The sequence below is a fragment of the Ursus americanus genome, chromosome 15 (assembly GCF_024610735.1).
Source record: "Ursus americanus isolate L20-20 chromosome 15, mUrsAme1.1.p, whole genome shotgun sequence".
Classification (NCBI taxonomy): Eukaryota; Metazoa; Chordata; class Mammalia; order Carnivora; family Ursidae; genus Ursus; species Ursus americanus.
The window spans coordinates 7,613,851-7,625,667 of NC_142141.1; the positions used below are offsets into that span (position 1 = coordinate 7,613,851).

An 11,817-nucleotide genomic window follows, 5' to 3' on the forward strand; every position below is an offset into this window, starting at 1 on the left:
TATTCTTTTAGGATGGCACTTTTCTGGTTAGAGACAGCTCTAAAAAAACAACAACTAATCCATACGTCCTCATGGTGTTGTACAAAGATAAAGTTTACAACATCCAGATCCGTTATCAAGAGGAAAGCCAAGTTTACTTGCTGGGAACTGGACTCCGAGGGAAAGAGGTAAGGATTCCAGTTGCAAAATTCCCTCAAATCCTCTATTCATGCCTTTCCACACACCTGCCAATATGGAAGCTTGCTGTAACATTCTTTGGGGGTCCATACTATATGGCAACATTAGAGTTAAATCACATTAGTGAAGCCTTTCCTTTGCTGAAAGGAAATAAAACAAAATAACCGTAGCTATCTGTGCCATAGAGTCTTTCTTATATCTTTTATTCCAAATAATCTAAAATCACATGTATAACTTTTAAAATTAAAAAATTAACATTTAAATTAAAAAACATATAGTTAGATGGTGTCAAAGGGAGTCTCTCCTATCATTCACCTCTGTAGCATAATATTAATGTAAGATTGCAGTGTACTTATAAGGCTGTATTTTAAAATTGACATCTGGAAAAGGATAGAAAGATAGAATTCTTGCTGCGGTGATTCTTTAAATACTTGGGTCATTTCTCACTTAAAATTGAGGTTTGGCCAGTGAAGGTGGCCAAACTTGCCAAAGAAATTTTCCTCTGTCTGGCCAATGTTTACGCTAATTACTTCTTGGATGGTAAGCAAAAAAACTGCTTTTGCAAAGGAAACTAACAGCTAAACTTAAGCCTCAAACATGTTCTTTAAATTCAAAGTCCCAGGAGGAGGATCCTCTGAATCAAACATTTCCAGAATGAAAAACAGCTAACCCTTAACTTCCACTTCACTCCAAATATTTTTAAGTTATGATCATGTAAACAAATAGGAAAAAGCACATGCTTCCGGTCAATTGTTTCAGTCACTGGTTCAGCGTGGCTAGAGCAGCATAGGTGCTATAGGGGTGGAGAGGCCTGCCTTCCAGAATTTCTGTTGGTCTGATGTGGAAAAATGTAAGTAGAAACCACACGTTGCAGCTGTCCAGGAAGGAGGCACCCAGCAGAGTAGTCTCGGAGGAAGTGCATAATGCTGTCTGGGGTAACGGTGTGATTCTGACCCACGTCTAGAGGAATGGCTAGGTTTTTTTCCCGTCTGGCCATCAGGGATAAGGCGAAGAAGGCAATGCGTGCACAGACGTGGCTACAGAGCCTTTGCGAGTGTGAGGTGGCAGTGCGGACACAGCTGAGAGATCATGAAGGAACCATTCATTCTGCAATGCCACGGTCATCAGCGCCGGACACCGGGACGCTGCTGTCTGACCTCCTGATTCCTTATACCTCCTCACACTTTAGTGACTAAGAGTGAAGGAGAGATACAGAACCCAAAATCAAAAACACAAACAGAGCAATCCTAAGGCAAAGGTATCATAATTAGACCTCTTATTTATGACCCCCATAAAGTTAATATATATATACATGAATATACATAAATATGAATACATATAGTCTTGTATCCATAATTTATTGGATGTTGAATTTTTTTCAGAGTTCTATAGCAGAAATCAATAAAATATTAGCCAAGTATTACATATTTTTTCCCATCATCCTCACGACTTGAAGAGGTAGGAAATTATGCAGATAAAAAAACGGAGGGTGAAATTCATGCTATTCATTCCAATGTTGATTTATCTCCCTATTTTGAATTTTTCAGGACTTCTTGTCTGTGTCAGATATTATTGACTACTTCAGGAAAATGCCGCTTCTACTCATTGATGGAAAGAACCGAGGCTCCAGATACCAGTGCACGTTAACGCACTCCGCAGGTTTTCCCTAGCAAGTCAGCCAAACACATGAACCTTCCTCCTGCGTCTGCTGCCAGCATGGGGAGATCAGTCAGCTGTGGCGAATGGACAAACACTTAGGACTGAATCAAACCCCTCAACACGAGCACAAGGTTTTGACCTTTCGCATAAAAAAAGTGTTTGAAGTGAAGACTGTCGAATATCTCATAATTTATTTATTCTTCTTCGATGTTTGTAAAGTGCCTGAGTAATACGGTTCACACTTGAAGTCTAGTAGTTCGCTGTAATAATTCATTTGAAAATAGGTATTTTGGAATACCCATTTCAAAATACAGTTTACATAGCTACAGAAATAATTTGAGGCAAGTTTAAAAACACTGAAACAGTAATAGCTTTTGGTATCACATAAAACTGATTTTTTTTTAAGAGTCAAACCTTTGTTACTCAGAGGCAATCCTCAGTTTTATACATACAATCTGAAAATGTCTAAAATTCACTTTCTCGGCAGCAATAATTTAAGAGGCTTCAAACTATCTCATCCTTTCTTATTTGGCGTTTTTTGCTGGGGGGATTTTTGTGTACTTTTTTATGAAAAGATAAATGCATGATGGGATAACTTCCTAGGATTAAAATTAATTTGCCTTTTGCTTTACTTTTTGTGTTCCTAAAACTATTGACTTTGCTTAGTCCATACTATTATATTTTTGTTTAAAGGAAAATTAAGCTACACATACCGAAGGTAATCATTTTAAATTTAGAGATGAGGCTTTGGTGTCAAATACATCTGGATATAAGTTCATCATATCCCAACACCCACATCCCACCAGCTCTGTCTGCAACTCCCACAACTCCAAAAGCATTTTCAAGTGACGTGGATTTTACCAAAGTCTTCCAGCAAAGATGAAAGAGCAATGCATATACATAGAAAAATGTGCTCAGACTTTCCTATTAGATGCCTTTCTTCTATCTCTTTTATCCCGTGACAACTCGACCATAAAGCCCTTCTCATCATCCTTCCTAAAAAGGCTTTATAGATCCTTTGAAGCAACAACTCTTTCCTTCAGCTTACATATCTCACTTAACAGATAGTAGCAGGTGTTCAGCACAACAAAAACCAGGCATTTGGTTGTTCTTCCAGTTTTCCCCTTCGGGGCCTTGGTTATTATTATTCCACAACTTTTATTAGCAACGAAAGTTTCTGGCTTCTCTACTTAATCTACAAGTGTTCTGAGTGGCAAAAGAAATATCTCGCATCTTCATTTTCATAAGTTAATTAATAGAACAGCAGAAGGGAGCTTAGAAGTTGCCTGGTTAAAACCGATCATTTGCTAAGATAACAAGTATGTGGGAACTTTTAACCAATGATGATGATAATGTTTCAACAAGCTTTAGCCTTATACACTGGGAGTTCTCAACTTAGGGTCCAGAGCTAGGGAGCTCCAAAGCTGAAAAATCTGCGTTCAGTACAAGTTTATTCAACAGGATTTCAACAAGCATTTATTTAGTGCCTGTTCTGTGTTAAACACTGAGTTGGGTGGTGAGGAGAGCAGACACTGTGAGCTGACCTTGTGTCTTGCTTTAGGGTAGACTATCCTTTATGTTTGAAAATCCCTAAAATGAAGGAGGTAATAGATTGCAAAGCAAATGTTTGGTAGTGTGTGAGATCAGCTGCCATATCTCTACCCTCTTCTACCTGCCATCTGTATGAAACCAGTCTGTAGCAGAAGAGGATAAAGTCAGTGCACAGAAATTGAACCAGGTTAGACATATGACAAATTAGTAGAGTCCCTGACATCTATTTCAACCACTTCCAAGTCACATGACCCAATAAATGCTTCACCTAGCTGGAGTTATTTTTGGCACTGGTTATCAGGAGAGATCTGATTAATACAAATTCTTACCATCCACTTCTAATTTGGTTAACTCTCTTTCAATCTGAGCCAAATTCAAGCATAAAGGAAGGGATAAGCAATGCCCTGTGGCCAATATCCTATATCATATTCTTGCCACTAGTGAAATGAATTAGCCATTCATTGAAACATTAAAACAATAAAACAGCTTTCAAGACTATTAAATGATTATTTACAACTCATCATATTTTTATTTTGTTTTTTTATCATATTAAATATATTAGTAAACTCAATTCTCCCAGATACATGTTAATTCCACACTAAATACAGTTACAAATTCACAACAAACAAAAAGAAATCAGATAGAAAAACTGGTAGAAGCAAAGGATAGATCTGGTATTTTAGACTCTTCAAAGAGGGGGGTTTTCTCTTCTGGTTCCTGTAAGTCATCTGTCTTCACAGGATGATTAAAATGCAGAGTAAGGTCACAAAGCAGCAACTGGGAGAGCTCTGTGTAAAACAAAATAATAGAAGATACTACCGTGGAGCACATACGTCATAGACGACTATTATTACTTTTTTTAAAAGATTTTATTTTTGGGGGTGCCTGTGGCTCTCAGTTGAGTGTCCGACTCCTGATTTCGGCTCAGGTCAAGATCTCAGGGTCCTGAGATGGAGCCCCAAGTCAGGCTCTGCATTCAGCTCCGAGACTGCTTGAGATTCTTTTTCTCACTCTTCCCCTCGCCCCGCTCCCACTCTCTCTTTCTCTCTCTAAAATAAATAAAATCTTCGAAAAAAAAGATTTTATTTTTACATAATCTCTGCACCCAGTGTGGGGCTCGAACCCACAACCCTGAGTTCAAGAGTTGCACGCTCCACCAACTGAGCCAGCCAGGGGTCCATATTATTACTTTTAGTAGCTATTTCTAATTCTTAGTTTTCCACTGATTATTGATCAGGCCACAATTAAGTATACCCCATTTTGACTTAAAGTCAAATTTATGCGCTATAAAATAAGCATCACATAAAAATTAACTAGAAGGCTCCACTTGTGCACTATCTTACTAAACTGCAACTTGATTTATACATATTTGATTTATGCTTTTTGTAAACTTACTATTTTTATGTTATATGTTATATAGAGAGAATCAAATAGGTCTATAAAGCATGTTACAAAAATTAGCAGTTCCTATCTCCAGGAGGCAACAACTTTTAACTTTTTTTTCCGGCTCATACTGTTTTTGTTGCTTTTGTTGTTTTGTGTGTCTGTGTTTGGTGTCTTTTTGTTTTGTTCGAGGGGCAGGTATTTATTTCCCTCCATATCTCTAAATGATGTGCATATTTTATTTTTTCAATTGTAGGTATTATCTATCTGTTTCTTTTTTTTTTTTTAAAGATTTTATTTATTTATTTGACAGAGATAGAGACAGCCAGCGAGAGAGGGAACACAAGCAGGGGGAGTGGGAGAGGAAGAAGCAGGCTCATAGCGGAGGAGCCTGATGTGGGGCTCGATCCCATAATGCTGGGATCACGCCCTGAGCCGAAGGCAGACGCTTAAGCGCTGTGCCACCCAGGCGCCCCATTATCTATCTGTTTCTGACTATAGAAGATTATGATATAGTTTTTTTTACTCACCCCCATTCCCCTAGAGTGTACTTAAGAGTACAATTTTTGTTAGCTCAATATTTAGAGGTTAACATTTTTTGATTGTATAAGTACTATCCACAGCTGAGCCTTGAAGTACATTTCCCTTCCTTCATGGTACCACCCAATCAGTTAATAATTTTCTTGTTTTCACTGCTTAATTATCATAAATATATCCCAAATCTTCCCCAGTTGGGCAGATCTCCTTTTGTGTATAGTCAGATGCCTTAGCTATCTGACTGCTGAAAGTCTCTGCTCTCCTAGAGCTTCTGATCTCCTCTAGTCGGGACTGATTGCTCTCTAGGACTGCAGTGCAGAGGCATCTGGGAACTCCCTTCACCATTATCCTAGGGACTCCTTTCCCCCTCCCTCGTGTGGAGTTTCCTTTTTCCAGAATCTCATTTCTTTCTCTTTTGGTCTGCTACCTTGTTTGGTGGAATATGACCTCAGTAATCAGTGACTTTCTGAAGGGGAAAACATTTTATGTCTGAAAATGTCTCTCTCTGTACCAATGCTTAATAGATTGACGGACTATAAAAATAAAGGTTGGAAATTATGTTTCTTCAGATTTCCGAAGGCCTTGCTGTACTTTCTTCTAGCTTCCAGTGTAGCTATGAGAATTTTCATGACTCTTATTCTTAATTGTTGATTCTCTTTAGAAACTTCAAGGACTTTTTGTTCTTCCAGAACAATATTTCACAGTATTGTACTTGGGGGTCTACTTTCAACCACTGTGTTAGACTCTTTCATTATAGAAACTCCTTCAGCTCTTTAAATTTTTCTCAGATTAGTTCTTTAATGAATTCCTCCCCATGCATTGTCTGTGTCCTTTCTAACACTCTTATTTACTGAATGTTGAACTTCCCTGACTGATCTTGTAATTTTTTTCTCCCTAAAACTTTCCACCTCTATTTTTTTGCACTCTAGGGGGTTGTCTTCTTTTTATCTTTAAACCCTTCTACAGAGGTTATTTCTATTGTCCCACTTAATTTCCAAGAATTCCCTTCTTTAAACTTTTTTTTATAGGATCATGTTCCTGTCTCATGACATAGCCTCTTCTCTTACTTCTCTTCAGCTATTGATAATTTATTAGAAGTTTTCATCTCACTTCATGATTTCTGTTTCTTCCTCATTAATGGAATTCGTGTATTGACTTTGTCTCTACTTTTCGTATTAGATGCTTTCATCAAATATCTATTGCCCCAGAGCTCTCTGCTCATATTTAAGGCCACGGCACTAAAGACGACTGGAAATTCTATGCCTATGGTAGCCTGTATTGGAGGGTGACCTGGCTGGGTATTTTGTTGGGGGAAACCTCTGCTCTCAGTGTCTTTAGATTTTTTTCTCTTAGGCTAGTCAGATTCCTGAAAGAAAAATCTGCTTGAGGATGTAAATCTGGCTGCCAATGTTTTATAGCCAAGTGGGAAAAGAAAGCTGGGAATCTTATAATTCAGTATGTAAACTTTGTCTTAATATCTTTGTTTTCAGTACAGTACTCTTCGCCTTAACTTGTGGTTAATGGCTCTGGGCCAGAGATCCTCTCAGGGAATAAAACTCAACTCTTCTGTCATAGAAAAGGAACAGTTGCCTAATTCAGAGAGGGGAAGAGAACTTAGGGGTCTACAACTTCTTATTTTTTTATTTTATTTTATTTTTTTAGAGGGAGAGGTGGGGGAGGTGCAGAGGGAGAAGGAAAGAGTCTCAAGCAGGCTCCACACCTATCACGGACCCTGACGCAGGGCTTGATCTCACAACCCTGAGATTATAACCTGAGTGGAAATCAAGAGTCTGATGCCTAACTGACTGAGCCACCCAGGCGTCTCTTTTTAATATTTATGTATTTGTTTATTTATTTATTTTTAAACTTATCTATCTATTTATTTATTTAGGGTCTACAACTTCTTATACATTGAACCAGCCTTCTGTTCTTAGCCCCACCTTCACCTCCACTTCCAGATGATTCTGGTGCCACATATATTGAATCTTCATTGGCTCTACCTAGCCAGTTCATGGTTCAGATTTTTGGACTTTAGGGTTCAAACTTTTCTGTTTGCTTCCATTTGCTTTCTGTTTCACTGTTAACTTTTTTTGAGACCTCTTTATCTTGTGCTTTTTCGTCTCTTTAAAATCACTTTAAATTTAAATCTCAGGTTTCCTAGTGACTAGTTGTGTGATCTTGGAAGAGTTAGTTAACCTCTCTAGGTCTGTTTCTCTATCTGTAAATGCCAACGGTAGTATTTTCTATCTCACAAGGTCGTGAGGACAATTGAGTCCGTTTATATAAAGCTCTTGAAAGAGCATCTGGATTATGGGAAATGCTCTGTGTCAGCTATTGACATTCTTATTGAGAGAAGGAAGTGTGGCTAAAAAGACTGTTGTTCATTTAATCTTCCATGTTTACCAGAAGTCTGCCCTCTGACTCTAGCTCTGCAAGTCCCTCTGGCCTAACTGCCTGCCTTACCCCACAGCTTCTCAGGAACACAGTCATCACATTTACTAGTCCTATTTTGCGTCACAAAAGAATAACCCCCAAGACAGAACAGTTAGATAATCAAGTTTGAGAAAAATCTAAAGCTTCTCTGTTTTAAATGAACGCAAGCATCCAGACACCAATTATTCATTCAATAAGCATTTCCAGAACCTATTATATCAAGGCGCTATGTTAAGGGCTAGGAAAACCCTTAAGGAGCTTACAGGTGAGCAGGGATAGGAAAAGTAACCATGCAATTACAACGCAGTGTGATAGATGAGATGAAAAGATAGAAGAGATAACATGCTTGCTTAAAAAAAATTCTGCCAGTGTATGTAACCTTGACTAATAAGTTGCAGTTACCCTGGCCGGGTGGAGGTGTGGGTGCAGCAGTGGGCAATTCAGAAGATGCGTGTGTTAAAGTACAGACACGAATAAAGAGCAAATATGTAGATTTGCAAATGGTTCGTTTGTGGCTGAAGCACAGAATGTGCAGGGATAAAAGAATGATAAGATGCCGGAGAGGTAGGCAGGGGCCTGATCTCAAGCGGTCTTACAGTCCATTCTAGGAGGTTTGTTGGACTTTATTTTGGGGCAATAGTGAACTAACGAGAGTTTTCAGGAGATTCACATTTTAGAGAGGAAATCCTTGCCGTAGCGTTGAATTTGGTTTTGGGAGATGATGAATTGAGCAAAGATATTTAGATTTCTTTACATAAGATTCCTCAGAGCCTTTGTTAATGTGTCCCGTGAATTTTTGAGAGAAATATCCAGCATAAAGCACTTCCCAAATTAATTTGACCATAATAACATGTGCTCTGTTCTTACTGCACACCACTTATTAACGTCTCTTGAGACAGCACGGTTGGCACATCAGAGTCTAGGAAATGTGGCACTCACTATATGGTGCCCTACTAGCAAGCACTCCCCTCTTCTTTTTGGTGGCACAACTTGATTCCATCTGAGGTGATCCTTTTCCCAGCTCCAGCAGCAAGTCCTGACTGGCCCAAACTGGTCTAGGCCTTCAAATTGCCCTTGACAGCCGCTGGTGCAGGCATATGCATTCGATGCAAATGTGGCCATGAAAGGAAAGGGAAAATGTGCTGGAGGGGACCTGAGGAAAGCCTTTTACAGAGACAGGCAGATACAGTGTCTGTAGATGGCCACACCTGCAGGCAACGACTATGAGTGATAAACAGAATGAACATAATAGAGCAGAAAAACGGAAAGAACTTGGTATGGTCAGAAACCTTTAAAACTCTGAATTAATTCTGAGACTGCCCTACCTTGGATCTCTTATTTCCTTACCGTATTAGCCACATTAAGTTGATATTTTGTTACTTTTATAGCTGAATTCCTTGTAACTGACAGAGAGGCTATCTTCAAATATCCAAGAGCTGTGCTAAGAAGAGTAACTACATATTCCGTGTAGTTTCATGTTTAGAAATAGGACCAGTGTGTGAAAGGAAGACAGGAATAGATTTCAGCTAGTCCGCAAGGAGGAACCAGCTAAAGAGGAAGAGGCTGACTGGTGAGATAGGGAGTTCTCCAACAGAGGAAATATTTGGTCAGGGATAAATTGTCCTTAGAAATATTAAATCATGGAAATGTTACATGTCTGGGATAAAATAATAGAATGTCTGTGAGGTGAATGACTAAACATCATGAACTGTAAGGTCTACTCTATGAATCTGTTTAAAATGAAGAACCCTTAACTCACAGAGTCAAACAAACTTATAATTTTAATTTGGAAGAAACCTTAGGGGCTTGGTAAAGATTAATGGATAGAGACACTGAATTTTGCAGAATGTGACATCATCGTGCAATAGTTTATTGAAGGGAAGGAAGGAAAGTAAATTTAAAGAGGTTAGTTAAACAACATCATAAGCTTGTTAGTGTCAGGGATAGGAATTCAAGTCTACTAACTCCCAGGAAAATTCTCAAACATAATTCATCTTTAGAGATCTAATTCATATTACAGTGTCAACATTTCTTAAGAAGTAGAGAAATCCTAATTAGTAGGCAAATTCAGTTCTATCCCAGCAGAAGCACAATTTGGCTCTATTGTTCGTTTTGTAACTATGGCATGCAAACATTTTAATTCAGGGATTCCATGCTTACCTTTCATCTTCTTCAACTCCAAAGAAATTATGTTAATGTTTTTAATTATGGCTTCCACATTTAGCTTATGGTCAGTAACATTATTCTTAAACATCTGATTTTAAAAGAGAAACAAAATGTATAAATCAGAAGCATTTACATGCACTTTGAAAATACTTAAATCTTCAGAATTTCTAAAGGGAAAATCTATATTTCAGAAATGAAACAATTGTGAAATAATAGTCTATATAATGGTTAGAATTCTAGCATAGTAAGGCATCAACTTGTTCATATTTCCCAACTGAAGACACCTGCAACTAGAATTCTTCTTTAATGAAACCAGATAACAAGATGGGGCCCTTACAATGGAAATGCAGAGGTCCCCTTTTCAGAACTCAGCACTTATAAACTACCTTATAATTGAGTAGTCGTGTAAGACTTTCTCTAATTTTGTTTATGTAAGACAGTGTATTCTTCTAATTTATTCTTAATGACAGGGTCCATGTAAAACTCAAAGTACAGAGTAAAACTCAAAGTAAGATTCAATTATAATTCATAAACTAAGAAGATGGCAAAAGGACCACTTTTATTTTAGCTTTGGGAATTAGGGCAATACACATTTAAAAAATTCTGGCTAATTAAAATGTGTAAATCAACAGGTTACCATGTTATACATATAGTACATATTTTTTAACCAATTACGTCATGTACAAATACATAAACACGTGGTTCACTAGAAACTAATCTTAGCCATTCAAATCTCTCAAAATGACTTAAAAAAAAAAAAAAACAATACCCACAATTAGCACACACAACTCCAGCAGTGTGAAAGGTGGGCAGTTATGGGTCAGGCTGCTTGTCCAAAATAATGAAAATAAACTAACCGTTAAGTCAGTTTCTTGCCTCTGCTTTCTCCTGAGTAGAGGAATTTATCCTACTTCACTCACTTTAGAGTCACTACAAAGGTATAAAAATTTCGTTTTCCAATGAATAAAATATACTTTGCATCCACCTATAATACCCTAGAAGCCAAAAAGGGAAGGGTAGCTATCTTACTTGGTTGGGCGTAGCAAATAAAAAGATTTGTGTTTGAGGGGGGAAAAGAAAAGCTGATAAAATAAAGAGGGTAGAGAAGGTGTAATTAAAGAACTTTAAAAATGAGGAATGGTTGTAAAAAAAAAAATATTAAAAAACCAAGAGGGAAGGGGAAACTAAGTGGATAGAGAAATGTCCAAGAAAATCGACCCTCCCACCCCGGGTCTGGTTATCCAGCGCCCTTGAGCGTGCCCTTGGGTGGGTGGGGTTGGAAGGCAGAGCCGGGGCTGGACCCCACTGGACTGGAGAGAGGTCAGAGGTGTGTCAAGCCTTCCGTGGAGATCTCGGGTAGGCCGTGGCTCAGAGAGAAGGAAGAGGCCGGTCAGAGGGCGTGCCCGAGGTGAGAGGCGGTGAGCACGCTCTGGGCACGAGCGGACAGTGGAATCCTCCGAGGCCGTGATGCTGGAGACAGACGGCGCTAACCCAGCTAAGGCTCTGACCTCCAGCCAGGAGGCCGGGAGGCACGGTTCAGGGCCTCATCCCGAGGAGCGAGGATCAACCCCGCAGCTTTTGTTCTACAGGCCAACCCCTCCTCCTCCCAACCTACACCGGTCAAGAGCCCCAGGGTGCCGCTGGCCCGCCCATCCCCCACGGGGTGACTGAAGATATCCTTGAAGTTGCCACAGCCCTCCTGCTCCCAAAGCGGATCAGGACAATGCACAACGCACTCCGCGTGCCCCTGGCCTTGAGACCACCACCGGCCCCGCCTGGACCCACCCGAACATCGGCCCCTTCTGGAACCCACCGATGTCTGTGAGGAGCCCCGGGCCCTTGGGCGCCCGCCCAGTTGGAGCCTGACGATGGAGCCTGAGGCAGCCTGGAAATTTCAACAGCCTTCGTCTT

The 11,817-nt window shown here is 39.4% G+C and overlaps 2 protein-coding genes across 2 annotated transcripts in view; one reads left to right on the plus strand and one right to left on the minus strand.

Moving 5' to 3' along the window:
• The window catches only part of LCP2 (lymphocyte cytosolic protein 2), a 44,355-nt gene extending 41,888 nt beyond the window's left edge, over nucleotides 1-2,467 (plus strand). Inside the window, exons 20-21 of the mRNA XM_045792090.2 lie at nucleotides 12-167; nucleotides 1,725-2,467. Coding sequence (XP_045648046.1) covers nucleotides 12-167; nucleotides 1,725-1,847 — 279 coding nt within the window. The 3' untranslated portion in view covers nucleotides 1,848-2,467. The remainder of the gene's footprint in view (nucleotides 1-11; nucleotides 168-1,724) is intronic.
• A 1,424-nt stretch (nucleotides 2,468-3,891) lies between these two features.
• On the minus strand, nucleotides 3,892-10,140 carry C15H5orf58 (chromosome 15 C5orf58 homolog). Its single transcript, XM_045792091.2, has 2 exons — nucleotides 9,901-10,140; nucleotides 3,892-4,175 (listed from the first exon to the last, which is right to left on the minus strand). The coding sequence occupies exons 1-2, from the start codon at nucleotides 9,992-9,994 to the stop codon at nucleotides 4,024-4,026; spliced, it is 246 nt and encodes an 81-aa protein (XP_045648047.1). The 5' UTR covers nucleotides 9,995-10,140; the 3' UTR covers nucleotides 3,892-4,023.
• Nucleotides 10,141-11,817: the final 1,677 nt, after the last annotated feature.

Bases quoted from the DNA above. Each gene is read 5' to 3' on its own strand.
- C15H5orf58 (XM_045792091.2), bottom strand. From the start codon at position 9,994: ATGTTTAAGAATAATGTTACTGACCATAAGCTAAATGTGGAAGCCATA. The intron at 4,176-9,900 runs GTAAGCATGGAA...TGTTTTACACAG, and splicing joins GGAGTTGAAGAAGATGAAAG to AGCTCTCCCAGTTGCTGCTT.